Here is a 20,489-nt window from a genome sequence, read left to right as displayed (position 1 = left end):
TACTTTCCTCTAGACTCTAGTTTGTTTTTCTTCTTTCTTTCAAGCCATTATTTCCTTCCCTCAGGTATTGTCATTTCTTTCCCTTTAACTCATTCTTTTACATTTGATTATTCGTTAATTTACTACCGTTAATAATTCATTAGAACAGTGCTAAATTTCAAAGCAAATTTGACATATTCACTATAAAACAAGTTAGAAGTTTTAATTAGTCAATCATTAAAAGGAAAAACAATAACAAAAGCAAAACAAGTATAGTAGAATAAAATGATGAGTTTAGTAAATTCTACAATTTGACTCTAGATATGCAAATAGTAATAGTATCGAGAAGAACATGTGGTCATACAAGAAAAAAAAAATTAACCGGGGGATGTAATAGTCAAGAGTACAAAGGTTATTATAATGTCTATTTCGATAGAAAAATTAACAAAAGAATTTTGATGAGTAGTCAGATGGGGCAAACTGATGACTATATGAGTTTAGGGAGCAAAATGCAACTTACCTAGAATTACGAGGGTGTTTTAGTGTGATTAAGCATTGAATTTGTTAGTTGGTTGACTGATAAGATTAAAGTAATTATATGTGATTGAACAACTATTTCTTGCTAGTGGGACTTCCTTTTTGAAGGATTAACAAAGATAATTAACATGTTAATTCATTGGCCAAACATACCTTTATTCAAGAAACGACTCTTAAGAACTGTTTCGTCCAACGACACAGATACAGAGAATCAAGCAATAAAATTTTACATCATTCTTATTCTTGTGAAAAGCAAACGAAAGATGAAACATCATTCGTATCCATGCATATTAATAAAAGTCCGATATCCTTACATCAATAAAGGCTCAAAAATTGTGAGGGAACGAAAACAATGGTCCATCACTCAAATTTTTGGAGGAGCTTTCATGCTCTGAAATCCAATCTTCATGCAAAGCCCGACTGTCAGAGTTCTTTGAGCAATTATTGGATGCCTTTTTATTTATTCATTTATTTATTTTTCCCACCATCTTCAAAACAATATCTTCTTTTCCCTTCATTGCTTTGTTGCAAAAATAAAACGTAGTATAATTGACTTCCATAGTCCCTTAACCTTTATCCATGATCTTATTTCATCCCTCAACTTTTAATAATATCCACTACATTCTTCAACTTATAAATTTGATTCTAAATGATCCTTTGAAGCCAAATCTATATATGTTAATTTTCACTTTACCTCCTGATGCTAGATTCATGCGTATTTTCCTCCTCTAAATTCCAGTATTTTTTAATTTTTATTTGGTTTATGTAAATTTTTAGATAAATAGTTTTGTCAATTTTTGCTAGTCAAGTTAGGTATTAAATACTTGATCAAAACCATTCAAAGGGGCTAATATAACTTTTTTTTAACTCAGAGTTGGAAAATAAACATTAAATAAAGTCTTGGGGCGGTTGTCGGGGGATGGGGAAGTGAAAAATTCATACTTAGATTTGACTTTGAAAGACCATTAAGAGTTAAATTTATAAGTTAAGAAATTTATTATACGATTGGAAAAGTTGAGATCAAACTAAGATCATGAGTACAAGTTGAGGGACTATACAAGTCATTTATCCTTAAACGTACTAGTTAAACAATTTCTGCAATCTACCGTAAATTGTCAAAGTATCAGCGCCTAATCTGGGAACTCTCACCTGCAAATTAAGAAAATAGACGAAGACAGGTCAATTTAGGGTTTCAAATCTCTTTAGTGTGCTAAATATCTTCCTAATTCTAATCCGCATAAAGTTGAAAACTATGTAGACATTCAACATTTCTTTCTTTTAAAACAAGAAAGGTTGATAATCACCTGAGCGTGCACTATGTGATAAATTTTTTCCTCGATGGTAGAAATGCTGACACTAACTACTTCCAATCCTTGTCCATGAAGAACCTGGATGACTTCATGTAAAGCAAAGTTCTTCCTTAAACCAGTTACTAAAACAACTTCTAAGCTTGAATCACTTTCCCTGATTTTCAGAACTGGAATTCTTGAGCTCGGAATGGCTGAATTTCTGGGATTTGTACCCTTTGTTTGATGTTCGCTTTTTGATATCTCTTTTCTCTTGTTCAATTTCTCTACCCTTTCTTTCAATTGCATGATATAAGTAACAACTTGGTCAATCTGGTCCTTTTGGTTTAGCATCTCCTGCATTTACCATATAAGAGACTCTAAACTTTGTAGCCAAATGCAATACAAATCAAATCCCTGAGTATGAGAAGCTTTGTGAAATTGAAATGTCTCTCATATCACGTAATAAATCTCATGCCCTCATGATACTATATCTTTCTTCCATTTTGATAAAAAAAAAAGGACAATTTTGGCATCGTAATTGAGATTTAACACTTAACCGAACAAACTTAGGAGATCAGTGCAATAATTATCAGTTTGGAAAGAAACAACTAGACTTTAATTAAGATACTTGTCTGAATTCAAACATTTATGTTGCAATGAAGTATAGAAACAAGTTCAGATTCAATGTGTTTATCAGATCGGGACAATTAACCTTGCATCTAATTGGGACACATAACCTTGCTATAGTAATATGATTTTCAGCCTGTCCCATTCAGGTGGTATAGGTATTGTTTGTGTAATCAACGGCTCTTATAATAATACATTGAACTTCGCCAAGGCATTTTCTCCACATGGAACACGTTTCTTTCTAACAGAAACAAAATGGCAGGGTGCAAATCAAATTATAATAGCTTAAACAATCATCTCTTAGAAATTTACGAGTAGAGAGGCCAAAGTTTTGCTTATATTAAGATTTCAAAGTGCTGTGACCAATATGATTCGCAGGTCATTAAGGTCATAGGACCATCTAACACCTCCATGAAATTTGCCTCGTTCTCTTAGCAATACATACAGTGATCTGCCAAAATCTCCATTACGCAAGGTGGTTTTCTTTCAAAAGCACCGGGGGCAGGGGGGGATGGGGGGCAATAGGTTAATCTATTGCAACCTAAATTACCAGAAAACAAGAATTGTTGAGACAGATCAAATAATTTCTTATGAACGATTATATGATGCTACAAACTAACCGTTGGAGTTGGTCCAATAGTTACAAAAAAACTCTTATAGTCTTGCTGTTGTGAAGAAAAAATGTTACAAACTGGATTCATTTCTTATTGATGCATTCTGAGCAATACTGTAGAATTGTAGAGAAACCAAATCATGGTATTAACAATGGACTAAAAGATTAAAGTTCAAAAAATGGTTTCAGTGTAATTTCTGAAGTAAAGCGTCTGAAAATAACATTTTCCCTCAATTTTTCTGTAATCGTAGAATTCTTTTGATAATTAATCTCTATAGAAAAAAAAATCCACCAATTGTTTGTTAAAATGAAGGTAATCTAGCTACTGCAATAAATTTTCCCGCACTTCTAAACCCTAATCATATATCCTACCTAATTCTATGCTTTGGAAATTTTACCAAACATCAAAACCTAGTACTTCATCCATGCCAAAAAGAGAAGGAAAATTCATTAATCATCTCAAAATCAGAAATGTACGAGGTAAAGAAGATTTAAGCAGAGAAATAAAAAGAGAATGAGAAAACACCTTAGATGGTTTAAAATGCTGAGGAGGAACAAGAGATGCAAGCTCAGAAATGAGACCTTTCATGCGAATTCTTCGGTTCCTCTCAATTGTCTTTCTATCAAGCTTTCTTGGAGCATCATTAGAACAATTATTCTCCATAGCCCTACTTGGAATTCTCAGACAAATTTGATCAAGTACAGCTCAAGAAACTCGAGAGAGGATAATATGGTGGAATGTTATAAGGGAGTTTGGAGAGCTAAGATTTCGAAATGTATTTACAGACAAATAGTGTAGGTCATGGCTGTTATTCACCTAGAATCTCATGAAAAACACGCAGCATTCTTGACGAAGTGACCTGGAATTAACATATGCCAGTCATGTGGAGCCCCAAATCAAGCAACGTACAGAGGATTTTGTCAGACTGCCACTTTTTCCCCATTGGGTCCCTTTCGTTAGGTAGGCCAATAAGAAGTTCTACAATAATGAAATTTCGTAATTAGTTGAGTCAATTTTTTACCAAGGATGTATACATGAAAAGAGTTGAATGTATGACACACATGTAATAATTGGATTTTAAATTCAAATTATAAATAATTGTCATGCAACTAAACTTGACAGTATATTAAAGATGAACTCTAAATGTAAAGAATAATAAATGACATGAGAACGTTATATGGTATTAAAAAACATTTTTCATCTTTTAATTTTTTTTATTCCATCATTAATAGGAGTTTTTTTCCCTAACATATAAAACTAATGGTTTTAAGAGTAATTTTTGTCAATTTCTAAAATACATGTGTCAAACAATACAGTTTTATTATTATGTTTTTAAATTTGTTTAAGTGTTAATTTTCCATAATGCCAAAGAAGTAGAAGCTACCTTACCATTTACCGCAGGCGGAAGCACTAAACACATGCAACAAAGAACTAAAACTAGTGTCATCTCCAAATTGGACTCACAACGACACACATGACGTCATTTATGATTTATCACGCGCTGCAGTACCACCTTTGGTCCACCACTGAAGTTCAATTTTGTTTTCTTTTCTTTTATGAGTAACTTTTCTATTTTTTGTAATATTTTTATACTCGTTTTATTGAATATATTTGTTATTTTTTTTTTAAAAAGCCACCTAATAGTGCTAGGAATTAGCATAGAATCCAACCTGTTTATTGAGTTAGTATATGATGAAGGGGTACATAAAACCTTATGATCTCTTAGCTAATCTCTGTATCACCTAGAATTAAATTTCTCAGTAGTATAAATTACCTCAACATGTGTTGGTGTATTTTAATAAAATCTTAAGTTTTTCCTTGACCAAATCATTACAAGGAGTTATAATAATTTATTTGGAAGTTATTTGAATTATAATTGTGGGAGTTTCATTACAAGGAGTTATAATAATTTATTTGGGAGTTATGGGAATTATAATTGTGGGAGTTACAATGCATTTTGAATGGAGTTATTATACAATTATTTGAATTAGAGTTACAAATGAATTATTTGTTTCAAATGAGGAATTAATCGAGTCTTTATAACCCATTCAAATGTGGATTAATTTTTTAGGTTACAAATTCTACCAATTAAATACAATTTAATATGGAAAAACCGTTACACATTTTCAACCCTTTTTTCTTAAGGTTTTGTAGCCTATAAATAGTGAAATTCTTTGGAGAATTTTAAGACACACTTCTCTCAATAAAAAAGATCTTTCTAAATACTATTTTTCTCACACTCATTTCTTTCTCCCTCATTCTATTTTCTTTGGGCAAAGTAAGATATTGGGAAGCTTCTGCTTCTCTTGGTTGTGCAGATCAAAGGGAAGCAACAACTATAGAGTTGGGCTGTTGTATCCTGGAGGCAGCGCGCTAGACCTTCTGCATCGGTTTAAAAAATACTGTAGGGGCGCGTATCGTCTTAAAGAGAGCATTCTACGCGCCTCAGCCCTACCGAACTTTTTAGTAGCTATCAATTCCAAGGTGGTCGGATTGAAGATCAGAAGTTGTTCATCCAATAATTTTAAGATCTAGTTCGCACATCAATCCATGCCAAAATAACTTTTGATGGTACAAATTATTTGCATTTATTAATGCAATATTGAGGTATGAGATTTTGTTAATTTCTTTGTTAAATTTTACCAGAGAAATTACTATTACTTGTTTGATTAATTTGGTCTAGAACCAACAATTTTAAGACGATAAGCCTCTTCACATAAGATAAGGTTATCATTGCATGTTTTGCTTCTTAATAATCAAATCATAAAACTAACATAATCCCGATGATGAGAATCTTATATGGTGTGTAACATAATCGGGACAAACTTTAATAAACAAGATATTTCATGTGAATGGTCATAATTATAGACTGAGACTAGAAAGGATAATATCCATTGATTTTATATGCTTTGGAGTCTGGTATCAATATTGTATATGCGCTTATAAATACTTCGCAATATATGCCCATTCTACTTGCTCCTATTAAAAAAAAACTTTATATTCAAAGTTTTTGAACTGGTTGTGAAATTGCTAAGTAATTTTAGATGTGTCCTGTTTATCTATGCACATGAAATCTAGTGATGAGGTTTTAAGAATATTGACTAAAGAATGCAATGCATTTTATAATTGCCTAATCGCATTCAAATTTAAAAGTTCATTACTTTAATGTGTACAATCTCATAGTTTTGAAGTATGCCTAAAAGACTTGTATATGATTATTTTCTTGGTTTCGGTTTTCAACGTGATTGCAAAAGAAAACATTGTTGTACAAAAGTACAAGTCTTATGACATTATAGTTCAAACAATTGTAAACTAGTAGGCCATCAACTTGAATTCAACTGCAGTCGAGATACACTAAACACGATGCATGTATAACTTGGAGTCAAGTTCAATTTCCAAGTCTGCAGACAGCGTCATTTTTAAACAATGATGATCTCAAAATATATGAATGACTTTGCAACTATTTAGTTGTTGAATGTGTGTGATTTAAAAAAAAAAAAAGGTCAAGTTTCTTGTTGATGTTAATGTGTGATTTGTACCAATAAGATGGCTCTTATGCTTATGTACTACTTTGAGTGTATATCATTTTGGGTACCTAGAACACTATTTCTGCACTTTCTTAACATATGAACTCCATGAGTACTTTTGAATGAATAATTGTTAGAAATAGTGGGGGTATGTAATTGCATGATAACATTGCATTCTTCAATTGAGTGCATGACTATGACATGTTGAAGAATAACTTGTGTAATTTGAAATACTATGTAGATAAATATCTAAATAGTATCTGCAGAATTGAATGAATCATTTGTTAATGCTTTACCACTATGTGTTTATAAAAAAAAATGTCAAATGTATTCTTTATGCTAATATACGGTACTTTATTGGTTATCAATATAAATTTCATCTTTTATTAGATTGTTTTGTGCCATATACTCCCAATGATTTTGCACAAGGTAATGTCGCCTAAAATTGTAATTGTTACCTCTGTTTTCAGTCTTAAATTAGTGAGTACTATTTATAATTCCTTCTAGTTTGTTGAAAAAGTTTAAACTTGGGAGGTTGTTAAATTTTTGTGATAGTTAAAAGCTACTGAGTAGTACTCCAGGCACTTGATATGGATTGGTTATGATAAATAGTGGGGGTGTCCAAATCCAATGGCTAATATAGAACGTGACTTTTAAATGCTTTATGCATTTACTTTACCACCTTGATACAGACTTTGAAATTTGATTGTGAGATTATATTGAGAATTATATTATGAGTTTCTTATTCCTTGGTTTGAGTGTGCAGATTAGTGGTGACCAATAAATGATGTGTAATGCCAAGGTTTTAAAAACACGATGGTAATAGAAGTGGTGGAAAAAAAATAAAGGTGATATCATTTTATTACTCAATTTATGAGTATAACTTTTGGATTTATTTTGACTCTTATTTTGAGCTGTGCAGACTAGCACTCACTAAAAAGTATGATCTGATGTGAAGGTATTTGAAATATTTTCTTGATATTTTTGCAAAAGCAAAATTAACCATGAAGATTTTGAAAATGGGTTCTAGTGCACTACTAGATTACTGCCCATTGAGATAAAATTGAAAAACTTGAATATGAGCAAATATATGCCTATATTATTTGGCAAATATAAATGGATGAGAAACTTTCTCACCAAAGATTGGTTCAATATATTTGAACCACTAAGAGAGATTATTTTAAAATAAATTCGGGGACATCGTATCTTTGCTATTTTATTGTGTAAAATCTCAAGCTTGAGTCAAAGATATGATACACATCAAGGGGAATGGGACTTGAAGCTAAAATTTTAAATTGGAACCATCTATGAGGATACAACTACCTAGGGACTGGAGATCCCAAGAACTAGGTCAGAGACAAACGAATCATAGAATGGTTTGGGTGAAAAGCATGCATATTTTATAAAGTTGTTAAAACCCTTCCCATGGTGTAGAGCATGCTCGTGACTCTATGACGAAGGAAAGGCTAAGATTTGATATAAATCTTTTAATGAGTTCTATAGCCCTTTATGGGTGGAATGCCTTAGTCATAGGGGTATTCTTGATAGACTCACCTATATGAGTGTGGAAGTAAAGGCCGCTTCCTATGAGAATTTGGCTAAGTCTCTAAAGCACTCATGAATCTGGGATAAAGCACAAGGCCGTAATGTGCTGGCTTAAGAAGCTTGTTAATTAATATCTTGAATATCATGTGTGTGACATAATCTTACATATCTTAAAGTAGTCTTAGTTTCAAGGCTATAGTCCACTTTGACTCTAATATGGGGATTATGGAAACACTAAATGAAGGTTTCAAGGCAATGCCACTTTCATTATGTATGATGTTCTCACTTTGTCCAAATCTTTATTCTTCTCAAATTTTATTAAAATAAGTGGGGGAATGTTGGTGTATTTTAATAAAATCTTAAGTTTTTCCTTGACCAAATCATTACAAGGAGTTATAATAATTTATTTGGAAGTTATTTGAATTATAATTGTGGGAGTTTCATTACAAGGAGTTATAATAATTTATTTGGGAGTTATGGGAATTATAATTGTGGGAGTTACAATGCATTTTGAATGGAGTTATTATACAATTATTTGAATTAGAGTTACAAATGAATTATTTGTTTCAAATGAGGAATTAATTGAGTCTTTATAACCCATTCAAATGTGGATTAATTTTTTAGGTTACAAATTCTACCAATTAAATACAATTTAATATGGAAAAACCGTTACACATTTTCAACCCTTTTTTCTTAAGGTTTTGTAGCCTATAAATAGTGAAATTCTTTGGATAATTTTAAGACACACTTCTCTCAATAAAAAAGATCTTTCTAAATACTATTTTTCTCACACTCATTTCTTTCTCCCTCATTCTATTTTCTTTGGGCAAAGTAAGATATTGGGAAGCTTCTGCTTCTCTTGGTTGTGCAGATCAAAGGGAAGCAACAACTATAGAGTTGGGCTATTGTATCCTGGAGGCGGCGCGCTAGACCTTCTGCATCGGTTTAAAAAATACCGTAGGGACGCGTATCGTCTTAAAGAGAGCGTTCTACGCGCCTCAGCCCTACCGAACTTTTTAGTAGCTGTCAATTCCAAGGTGGTCGGATTGAAGATCAGAAGTTGTTCATCCAATAATTTTAAGATTTAGTTCGCGCACAATCCATGCCAAAATAACTTTTGATAGTGCAAATTATTTGCATTTATTAATGCAATATTGAGGTATGAGATTTTGTTAATTTCTTTGTTAAATTTTACCAGAGAAATTACTATTACTTGTTTGATTAATTTGGTCTAGAACCAACAACATGATCTACAATGATAGTACTGTGATAGGATTTTAATTCTTATTTGTAATCTTAACGTGTTTGAATCTTTTTACAAACATTTGAAAACTCTTTTCATCTCTTGGACTTCAAGTAAATCACTTAGATAAACTGATCTTCTATATAGTCCTCCTCGTTATCGCATTGAAAGTGACCTTTATGATATACGTTTATTATGCTAGCATATAAATTCATTGTTTTAAAGCACCAATAAATGGTAGCTAGATAAGTTATCACACTATTGCACCGTCCAATATTGTCAAGAATCCTAAGTCAAGCAAAAAGTTTTAGAAAAGAAAGTCCTAGTTTTTTTTGCTTTCCAGTTAATGTATGTTTTGCTTTCAAAACTTAAACTACGTTTTCAATGATGTGTACGTGAATGCTAGGATTAATATGGAAGCTATCGTTCTTCTGGAGGAAAACGCAGCTATTGTTTGTCCAGTGGCCTTAAAAAATTCATATAGTGTTAACCATTTTTTTTTCCTTTTCAACAACAGCTTTGTAAATTTTATTTGTCTATTTGATAAAGCAGTGAATTTGTTGAACTTAAGAAGAGATATAGTATACGATCTATGAAATAAACTGAGATCGATGGAATGAAAGTACACATTGTACTTTTATACATAGAAGTGTAAATCATCTAATTGGATGTAATTTTAGTGTCCATTTAGATGGTATATTTTTTGGAAGGTTGTATACAACTTTTAATAGCTTATCATAAAAATAGTAAATAAAAAAATTGTGTATTCAAGGATTTGGAGAAAATTTTCTTATTTCCTTTTTCCTTTTCTCTTTTTCTTTCTTTTTTCCTCTTTTTCTTCCCTCTCTTCTCCTCGTCCCTCTTTCCTATCCTCCCTCACTCCCTCCTTCTCTCCTCTCCTCTCCCCCCTCCTCCTTCCCCTTTGCCCTGCCACCCCCTCTTCCTCACCTCGTCTCCTCTTCCTCCCCCTTCCCCTCCTCCAACCCCAAGACCTCTGGTCGCACATGGCTAGATCGCGACCAAATCTAGCTGCGTGCAAGTAGAGGTCACCGAGAAGGGAGAGGGAGGTGGGGGTGAGGGAGAGGGGGAATAAAGGGTGGAAAGAGAAGGGAGGAGAAGCAGGAGGAGGAGGGGAGGAGATGAGAGGAAGAGCAAGGAGGGAGGGAGAGAGGAGAAGGCGAAGGCGAAAGAGAGAGGAGAAGAGGGAGGTAGGGAGAGAGAGAGAGAGAGGGGAAAAAAGAGGGAGGGTGCCAGCGAAGGTGCTGGGCGGCAATGGTGACTAAGGTGAGGGGGAGGAAGAAGAAAAGAGAAAAGAAAGAAAAAAAACTTTGTGTGCTTTTGAGTATTTTAGGGTGTGCATTTTAAACATATTGGGGTCTATTATTATACAAAATTGTAACAAACTTGTCTATTATTAAAAACAAACCAAAAGATTCGCCAAACCTTTGAGTAACAATGTTTTAATTGGAGAAGAGTTAAAACATTGTTAACTCTAAGGCCAAACGGCTTGTACTAGACGCCACACTCTCAATTACATTTAAAAAATAATAATATAACAATTATATAAGAGAACTTTTGACTTTTTTTGGAAAGAATTTTACTGACAATACATACATCGTCAGGCATAAATACATGACAATTCAATAAAATTTAAATTTAAAATTTTCGAAATCCAAATTTTGCATATATGTCATGTATCCTACCGAAATAGTATATATACTCTCAATATATACAAAATTTAGTCTATATTTATTTATTAAGTTTACCAAGCAGTTTTAGTTCAATGGTACTACTATGGCCTTTAGAGCTTGGGGTACAATCGAGTCAAACTAAATTTAGTTATTTGATAGCATGTTCGGTCAAAACTTGAGTTTGAAATTGCATTGACCAAAGCCAAGCTCGAGTTGAGTTAGAGCAGTTCGAACGCATTGCATTATTATGAAATGTTTATTTTATTTCTTGTTTGCAATTATATCAAATATTAATTTATATTCCATAAGTTTGATTGAAGTTGATTAAATTCCATTTGCTCAATTTTATGTAAAGTAACATAAAATTGAACTTGAACTTGAGTTTGACGAGTTCAATTTTGCCAAATATACCTAACAAGACATGATACGTTTGCTGAAGCCTAAGCTAAAGTGACCCATAAAAGAAGGAAAAATATCGAGAAGCTTGGCCTTTTAAATTTGCAATTTAATCAGCCCCATATCTTCAACCTACACTACTACAAAAATGATCTTTAGTCACACACTTAATATGACATTTTCTTAAAAGTGTCACAACAGAGAGTTAATGTAACATGCAGTAGGGAACGTCATTACAGTGACAAAGAAAATGACGAGTACGACGTCGTATCACTCTAATTGTCCAAATAGAAGTAAAAAGTGAAAAACAAATGCGGGAAAGAGAATGGCGCTACACTTCAGCGCCATTTTTTTGGGGGAAAAAATCTAACAACTCCAATGAACCCACTGAACTTTACTCTTTGTTCATCCGAGTTCTCTCTCCTAAAATCTTCAATCACATTAACTCTCTCTGAAAAAAGCCAAAATCCTTCACCCCTCTAACAACCGAATCCCTTGTTTCTTTCCCTTTCTTCTATCCGATTTTTAATTCTCCCCAATTTGAAGACAAAAATGTAATATTTGAGATCTGTCAGCCCGAAGTGCAACGGTGGAGGACGGTGTTCATTGGAAATCGCCAACAACTCTCAGGACTTGTTCTTCTACTTACAACAACATCTGAAGGAAGATTACTACCAGGTAACCTATACATTTTAGACAAAATTAATAACTTTTTTTTATTACTCTATTTCTTCTCCGGAGACGGCGTGGGACATGGGGCAGGAGCAAGATGGGTGACAGAGGGTAGCCCAGGCGGTGCCTTGCTAAAAATTATCACCCAACTCGACATTCATTTTGGGTGCTACTCTTTTTGCCCCCTATAACTAAAATTTTAATTGGATTCATTCCTCTGCCACTCTTCGGCTGCCTCAGAGAACCTCGACTCTGGTAACAAAATTGCCGTTCCTCATTCCCTTCGCCGCCGTTAGACCCAGAAAATTGGACCTTTTGTAACTGCAAAAGAATGGTGCGAATAGCTGAGGCTAGAAAAATGAGATCTTTAGGCTCATCATACGCTTGTTTGGAGTTTTTGAGTTATCAATCTCTACAAAGATGCTTAGTCAGCGGAACTGCAAAAGGGAAATCTAAAATCAAAGGATCACAGCCATTGAAGAGATCGAAGGTAACAACCAATAAAGGAACTGGGTCGGGTGATTCGAATCAAAAAGAAGGTGGGCCTAGAAAAAAATCTGAATTTGATGAATTGGTCGACGAGTGCTTGGCTTTGACTTCCCCAATCAGATTCTTGAAGCATAAGGAAAAAGCTAGGGAAGCTGAGAGAGAAAAGATGGGGCTGAAAAGTAAGGTAATGATTACACTTGGTTGATGAGTATAGCAGGGTTCTGATTACGCTGGGCTTGCCAAGAAGTATAGCAGGGTTCTGATGAGGAAGCATAGGGCTAGACAGGCTGCTGAGTCTGCATTCTTGAGGTGTAAGAAAGAAGCTATTGAGGCATTACCCGAGGGTCTGAAGGCTGCTGCTTTGGTCCCCAATTTGACACCCTTTCCGGCGAATTGATTTATGGCCAATTTTCACCTCCTATTGAAGGGTATATCGAGAAGGTTAAGGCGGCAGCCAAGAGGAGTTCTGGCAAGGAAAAACTTAGATGATCGCTTGAAATTTTTTTTATTACTTTCTTTTTGGGTTTCTTTTTACTGCATTTACTGTCTTCTTGGTGAATTTTCTGGTTCTATTTATTTTATGGTGCATTTTCAAATTTCACTTTCTTAACAAATATGTGCCTTCTCTTCTGGCTACAAGAATTCTTGCTGTAATTGAGTTTATTGTGAAGAAGAGTGGCTTTTTAGTCATCTTTGCACTAGTTCATTGTCTGAATGGTTATCAAATTACCCAGAATGCTTTTACGCTAGGATTTGTAGGTAGGACCTGAATTCATTTTACTAGTTCATTGATCCTGATTTGTATCTTGTTCTGTTATTGAAGTAGCTTGAAAATTTCTGTTATTGAAGTAGCTTGAAAATTTCTTGGACTGCATAGTTGTTGACCCATAATGCAGTTGGTCTTTCTCCAACTTTTGAGACGCCAATATCTATTAGGAATAGCTGCCCATAGGCCATCCGACAACTTAACAGTTGGCTAGTACCTCATGTGCCTTCCAGTACTAGTTTCTTTGCAATAACTAGAATAGGACTTTTTACTTGACCCTTTTGCGTGAGCTTGACTCCAGCCTTGTCACCCCATTTTTCTTCTTTGGGAGCTCCAGGATTTCCTAAAATGGTTAGCAATTAGGTGTTCTCTTTAAATATCTTCTGCCTTTGCTGCAAAACTTGACCAAAATTGAAGTAGGTAAATTGGCTTAGAACTTCCTACCACTAACATTTGCATCATTGGTATTGAACTTGATATAGAATGCTCTGCCCATAGGATTCTAATGCAAAGTGCATCTTACATACATAGCATATATCAAGTGGTGACTAAGTCAAGCTTATTCCATCAATGCAGTTTCAAGTTTGTAGCGGCCATCATCTTCGATTCCATCTAGCAAGCACTGATCGTTGATTCCCTTTCCACTTGGAGCAAATTGGAGTTGTTGGTAACCAAAAATATACATTATGTTTCTGCTACTCTTAGGTTGCCAATACATTATAGTTCGAGGCAATTATTTCAATTGTATAGAAATTCTATTGCTGATTAGTTGGGTTGCTAATATGTTGTCCAAGTTCTCTATCTCAAATTGATATTGGCTATATTATTGGACTAATTTTGAATTCCGTAGACTGTTATTCTTTTGTGCCTACCATCTGTTCGATAGTTTGTGTCTTACAATCTGAAATTGAACTTTTGCTATCTTTCCTTTTGATATCATATTCTGTTTTGATACTTTTGGATTAGTTCTTATTACTCAAAAGTCTAGAACACCTGGATATGTGAACATTCTGTTTTGAACATGCCTAGAACACTTGGATTAGTTCTTACAACATAGTTTTGATACTTTTGGTAGCTTTACTTTAGAAGATATTCCATGAGTGATTTGTGTCTTCTATTAATCCTGTTGAAATTAGTTTTCTTATCTAAGTAAATGTTTCATGCAAAAATCAGTAATAGTTTAGGTAAAATTCTCTTGTAGATGCTAATGAGGCTTTTTTTCTTTTTATAATTAGAATCTATGTGAACATGGATAAAAGATGGATGAGTATGTCACGATCAAGTGATGAGTATAAAGCTGGTTTAGAAGATTTTCTTGATTTTGCATTTACGAATGGAAGTATAGGGGAGATGATTTTATGCCCATGCATTAGGTGCGGGAATGGGGTATTTGTCACGAGAGAGCAGGCCAAATCACACTTGATATGGAAAGGGTTTATTAAGGGATATACTCAATGGTTAGCTCATGGAGAGGTATCTTCGAATTTGCATCATACATCTTCACATTATGACCTTTTTTAGATGTTGCGTTCACAAATGGTTTTCATGAACATGTTTGTAATTGCTTTATGTTAATTGTGGAGATTCTTGTTTTGGATATCATTATTGATTGTAATGGACTGCACTTTGGTTTTGGTATTTGTTGTGGCTGTCATTTTGGGTTGATTCTTGTGGTATTGTGATTGAATATCTATTCAAGACTTGCTCTCTTATATGTGGTTATATGTTTTATAAAATTTGTTTTTAAGGTTGGGGATAAAGTTACAGTAAGAAGCATGGTTGATTCGAGCAAAATTTGTGCTGTTGGAGTGGTTAGAAATTTGGATCCAACTTCTGAAGTTGGTGACACACCTTTGGGATCACATTGGTGTGAAATCCATGTGAATGTGCCTGTGGAGAATGATGAAAAGCTAATGAGGCCATACCATAATTTTCGCAAGATTGGAGATGCAATTGGAGTAGCTATTGCTTGGCCAATAAACCTGGTAATCTTTTTATCTTATCTTTATCATTTGTTTAACTTAATTTTTATTTATTTTCTAACATTAAAACTGTAAAAGAAGAGCTGTAGATGTGATTGTAACTCCTATTTCTTGGTTTATGACACTTGTAGGTGATTCTTGAAGAAAACTAAAGGATCCTTGGGTCAAATGGCTATATTTTGAAGACATTGTCAATGCGTTTTTTGGTGAGTTCTTGTTGAACTATTGCTTCTTTGATATGTATTGGCAATACTACTGCAATACTCATAACTTTTGAAAAATCTCTGAATTGGCATGTAATTTGTTGACATAGTAGCCATGTAAGTTACTTGGATGATGTACTTTTGCACCAGTTTGGCTGCTTGTATTGCACTAATTACTATGAAAATGTAAATCACCTTGATTTTCCTTTATAAGATGGTACTAATAACTTTATTATTCCAAAAATTAGAATCTATATTGTGCAGGCAGGATGAAATGTGATTCTGCTTTTGGGTATAAAAATCCGGATGGTACACAGGGCTAATGCAATATGATGTATTGACACTAAAAAGTGTCACCACTTCGAGTTTTGCAGTTCATAATATTCACAAATTTTCATGTTAACAAGTGTCAGAACAACCTAATCTAGTTACACCATAAAAGTGTCATAATATTTCATTTTACTTATACTGCAAATGTGTCATAATATCTTATTGTACTTACACCATAAAAGTGTAATAATATTTCATTTTACTTATACTGCAAATGTGTCATAATATCTTATTGTACTTACATAATAGAAGCGTCATGATAGATCCAATATATGACAGGCATCGAGTGTCACTTTAGATTCATATAACCTTACCTGTTCTCCAGCATTTCTTGTCATTTAAAAGTGTCATTAAAACGATAAATAATAACATTTATAAATGCCAACAGAACTACAAATTAGGACTCATACAACTGTCATAAACCTATAGTGACGCTGGAATGGACGACGTTTCTAGCAGAGCGTCATCATAGATCAAACGTCATTACATCGAGCTATAATGACGCTTTTAAATGTCGTAAAACGACATTTTTGTAGTAGTGCTAGATGACTATCTTTTTTTTTTTTTTTTTCCGAAACAATAGATGGATTTTATAACAACCAAGACTTTACAATATTTGGGCAACGACTCAACTACCTATACAAAGTGTACAATGACACTAAGGAGATGCAACAAATCTCTCCTCATCCATAACTATGCTTAAAACATAAGAACTAATTGTTTTACATAGAGCCATATTAGTAGATTTTCCTTCTTCAAAAAAGCACATGTGAAACAGATTTGCAAGAGCAAGTATGTCTTCCACCAACGTAGCTATATTCGGCTTGTTTCCCTTCCCAGTTTTCAGCAGGCAAATAAGTTGTTTATTGCCATTTATGACTTTGATCCTTTGCCAACCGAGCTGAGCTGCTTTGCTAAGTGTGAGACGCACTGCTACAGCTGCATCTTGGATGTCCATATGTGAGCTTCTGTCCACAAGCGCCCATTCAGCTCTGATTCTGCTATCTTTCTGTTCGGACACAACCCCAATTCCCATCGTGACCCGATGATGCTTTATTTGTTGCAACGTGAAGTTCCATCAGGTCTGTTGCCTCCATTCGTTCCTCCCATTGGCTTGCATTTGTTGCATCTGTTTCTGATGTACTCCCAGCTGGTGTGACTCTACCAGCTTCATCAAACTCGAACCACTCAGTGTTCGCTTTTTGCACAACTCTGAATCCATCCTTCACTTTCCCTTCGAATTCCAGTTCATTCCTGTCTTTCCATAGTTGCCAAAGAATATTAGCTGTCAAAGCTATATGCTGTCTTCCTTCCTTTCTACTTCGAGCTTGAGTTAAGGCTGCCTACCACTGCCTAAAGCATCCAGTTTGGTTCTATAACCCATCCCATTGAACTGGTGCGAGTTTCCACACCTTCTGAGCCTGAGTACAATGAAACAAAATGTGTTCCACTGTTTCTATGTGATCTCCACATCTAGAGCAGCATGGTGAGCCTTGTTTCGTTCTCCTAAAGATTGTTTCCCTTGCTGTTAAGGTGTTAGTGATACACTTCCATATAAATAGTTTAATCTTGTGCTGAATATTCAAGCCCCAAAGAGTTTTCCAAATCTGAGTGTTACAATCATCATAGCTAGAACCTGATTCCCCCTTAGTTTGTTCTGCCTTCGTCGCTGCTTCCTTCAGTTGAAGTTGATAGCACGACCTAACTGAGTATTCTCCTTGCTTACTATGGATCCAAAAATGCAAGTCTCCAGTCCTTGACAGGCTAATAGGTGTGCGCAAAATGTTCTCCGCATCCTCTCTATTGAATCTTCTAAAAATGACACTCCTCTTCCACCTAAAATTTGAGATCAACTCCTCCACTTTCTGCTCCCCCCCCCCATCTGGCACCATTGTTGTTGGCTTTCCATTTGGATTGTTTGATATCCACTGATCCTTCCATATTTTAATACTCTTACCTAAGCCAACTCTCTTCCAAATACCCCCCTTAACAACTTCCCTTGCAGACATTATGCTTTGCCAAAACCATGAAGAATGTTTAGGGATGTCACAGTTCAGTACATTTTCGTTGGGATAATATTTAGCCTTCAACACTTGACTGACCAACAGGTTTGGGAAGCGTAACAGTCTCCAAATCTGCTTTCCAAGTAGAGCTCTGTTGAAGCATTCCAGATTCCTGAACCCCAATCCGCCTTCCAGTTTGGCCTTCATCATTTTATCCCACGAACACCAATGTACCTTGCTTCTGCCTTGTGACTCACTCCACCAGTATGCAGCCATCAATCGTGTGATTTCTTTGCAAAGGCTAGCTGGTAACTTGAAACAAGACATGACATACGTTGGCAAAGCCATAGTTACAGCTTTAAGCATCACCTCCTTGCCTGCTGCACTCAAAAACTTGTTCTTCCAACTACTTAGCCGTGTCTTAATGGTGTCCTTTATAAACCCAAAGACCTGACTTTTTGTCCTTGTAACTACCATTGGAAGCCCCAAGTATTTCCCTTGATTCACTACCTTAACACCTGTTAGTGGCACACAGGCTTCCACCTTGTCATTCTCCTTAGTAATCTTGCTGAAGTGTATAGAGGATTTGTCCAAGTTGATTACCTGACCAGACCCTCTTGCATACTGATCAAGAATTTCCTTTAGTTTCCTTGTTTCTTGGCTCGCAGCTTTACAAAAAACGAGTGTATCATCCGCAAAAAAGAGGTGTGTGATGGATGGCCCATGTCTACTAATCCTTAGACCACTGAGTAATCCCTGCCTTGTTGCTCTCCTAAGCATATTCGAGAGACCTTCAGAGCATAACAAGAAAAGGTAAGGTGACAGTGGGTCACCTTGCCTAATGCCTCTAGATGGAATCACATACTTCTTGTTCTCTCCATTGATGTTGAAAGAATAAGAAACAGAAGTGATACACTCCATAATCCACTTCACCCACAACTGACTAAACCCCATTTTTTCCATCACAGCTTTGAGATATCCCCACTCCACCCTATCATAAGCTTTAGACATGTCCAGTTTAATAGCAATATATCCATCCTTGCCTTGTCTCTTGTTTTTAAGAAAATGTAGGCATTCATGTGATATAATTATGTTGTCCATAATTTGTCGGTTAGGGATGAAAGCAGATTGGTTCTTGCTAATACAATGTTCCAGGACAGTTTCAACCTATTAGCAAGAATTTTGGAGATAATTTTGTAAATAAACATTACAGAGGCTAATAGGTCTAAAATGTGTCAGTTCAGTTGGTATTTCTACCTTAGGAATAAGAGATATGGTGGTATAGTTCACAGATTTAGGCATATGGCCAGAATGAAAAAAAGACTTGATAGCTTTCACCACATCATCCTTAATGGTAGACCAGAAATGTTGAAAAAAGAGAGGTGTCATCCCATCAGGCCCTGGAGCCTTATTGGGATTCATAGAAAAAATTGCTACCTTTATTTTGTTTTCTTCCACTGGTCTAGTCAAATTACCATTCATGTGGTCAGTAATGGTGCTAGGTATACCATCCAAAATATCCTCCAAGCATTGTATCTCATTAGACTTAAAGAGATGCTTATAATACTTAGCTATCTCGGCTGTAATCTCTTCATCAGTTGTAGTCCAAGAACCATCCTCCCTCTTCAAATTTCCTATCTTATTTCTCTTCCTCCTCCCCTTCACCACTGCATGGAAGTATTTGGTATTTTTATCCCCTTCCCGAAGCCAGCTTAGCCTAGATTTCTGTTGCCAATATTGCTCCTCTTCTTTATAAGCTCCAACCAATTGATTCTTCACAGCTGCAACTCTCCCCTTCCTACCTTCAATATTTGAGCTTTTCTCCACAGTAAGCTGATGCTTCAGCTTTGAAATCTTGTTTCTAGAGTTGTCAATGAATCCATTTCTCCACTTCAGCAAAGCAACACGACACCTCTTAATCTTAGTAACCACCCTGAACATCCTAGATCCCCCGACGTCCCCCCTCCCCTTGCTGAATCACCTCTCCAATTCCATCTCTATAGGTCCATCTTTTATCAAAAAAGAATTTTTTCCTCTTCCTACATTCCCCTGACCTAGTATCCAAAATCAACATACTATGGTCAGAACCCAAACTTTCTATATGGGTACATGTAGGATGATCAAACAGATCATGCCATCCTCCACTGCTAAGACCCCTATCCAACCTTTGTTTTATTTCCCTAGATTGCCATTGATTACACCAAGTCCAAGGATTTCCTTCAAATCCAATATCTACCAGCTGGTTTTCCTGAATGAAGCTCCTAAAGTCGTGGAAACTCCACTCCTCCCTCCATCTGCCCCCCTCCCCACCTCTCCTCATTTGAGCAGACATCATTAAAGTCCCCCATAAGTAACTAGTTCTCACCCCACAAAAACTTCCTCCTACTAATGACTTCCCACTGTTGTTTCCTCACTTGGTAGTCACAGCTGGCATAAATCCCTATTAACCACCACTCTTGTTTAACTTCTTCATCTTCGATTAACACTTCAATAGTGAAAGCTGTGTGTTTAATGTGCTTAACCTTAGTCTCCTCCTTCCACATCAAAGTCATACCCCCAAATCTATTCATAGCATCTATCACAAAACAATAATCAA

The 20,489-nt window shown here is 35.2% G+C and overlaps 2 protein-coding genes across 3 annotated transcripts; one reads left to right on the top strand and one right to left on the bottom strand.

The window, feature by feature from the left end:
- Positions 1-1,596: 1,596 nt before the first annotated feature.
- On the bottom strand, positions 1,597-3,709 carry LOC113740813 (transcription factor bHLH162-like). Its single transcript, XM_027268332.1, has 3 exons — positions 3,572-3,709; positions 1,821-2,159; positions 1,597-1,665 (listed from the first exon to the last, which is right to left on the bottom strand). The coding sequence occupies exons 1-3, from the start codon at positions 3,707-3,709 to the stop codon at positions 1,597-1,599; spliced, it is 546 nt and encodes a 181-aa protein (XP_027124133.1).
- An 8,095-nt stretch (positions 3,710-11,804) lies between these two features.
- LOC113736699 (uncharacterized) lies at positions 11,805-15,795 on the top strand. Of its 2 annotated transcripts, XM_072047700.1 has the most exons (5): positions 11,805-12,126; positions 13,952-14,042; positions 14,611-14,848; positions 15,124-15,360; positions 15,489-15,795. In XM_072047700.1, the coding sequence occupies exons 3-5, from the start codon at positions 14,624-14,626 to the stop codon at positions 15,507-15,509; spliced, it is 483 nt and encodes a 160-aa protein (XP_071903801.1). In that variant the 5' UTR covers positions 11,805-12,126; positions 13,952-14,042; positions 14,611-14,623; the 3' UTR covers positions 15,510-15,795. The 2 variants fall into 2 exon arrangements, 1 of the variants encoding a protein (XP_071903801.1); XR_011813653.1 differs by lacking the exon at positions 14,611-14,848 and having other exon boundaries at positions 15,489-15,773.
- Positions 15,796-20,489: the final 4,694 nt, after the last annotated feature.

Source organism: Coffea arabica, chromosome 4e (assembly GCF_036785885.1).
Source record: "Coffea arabica cultivar ET-39 chromosome 4e, Coffea Arabica ET-39 HiFi, whole genome shotgun sequence".
Classification (NCBI taxonomy): domain Eukaryota; kingdom Viridiplantae; phylum Streptophyta; class Magnoliopsida; order Gentianales; family Rubiaceae; genus Coffea; species Coffea arabica.
The sequence above is the reverse complement of the archived record's forward strand: the minus strand, read 5'-3'. Positions and strand labels throughout refer to the sequence as shown.

Bases quoted from the DNA above. Each gene is read 5' to 3' on its own strand.
- LOC113740813 (XM_027268332.1), bottom strand. From the start codon at position 3,709: ATGGAGAATAATTGTTCTAATGATGCTCCAAGAAAGCTTGATAGAAAG. The intron at 2,160-3,571 runs GTGTTTTCTCAT...TGGTAAATGCAG, and splicing joins AGCATTTTAAACCATCTAAG to GAGATGCTAAACCAAAAGGA. The intron at 1,666-1,820 runs GTGATTATCAAC...CTTAATTTGCAG, and splicing joins ATCACATAGTGCACGCTCAG to GTGAGAGTTCCCAGATTAGG.
- LOC113736699 (XM_072047700.1), top strand. From the start codon at position 14,624: ATGGATAAAAGATGGATGAGTATGTCACGATCAAGTGATGAGTATAAA. The intron at 14,849-15,123 runs GTATCTTCGAAT...TTTGTTTTTAAG, and splicing joins AATGGTTAGCTCATGGAGAG to GTTGGGGATAAAGTTACAGT. The intron at 15,361-15,488 runs GTAATCTTTTTA...TGACACTTGTAG, and splicing joins TTGCTTGGCCAATAAACCTG to GTGATTCTTGAAGAAAACTA.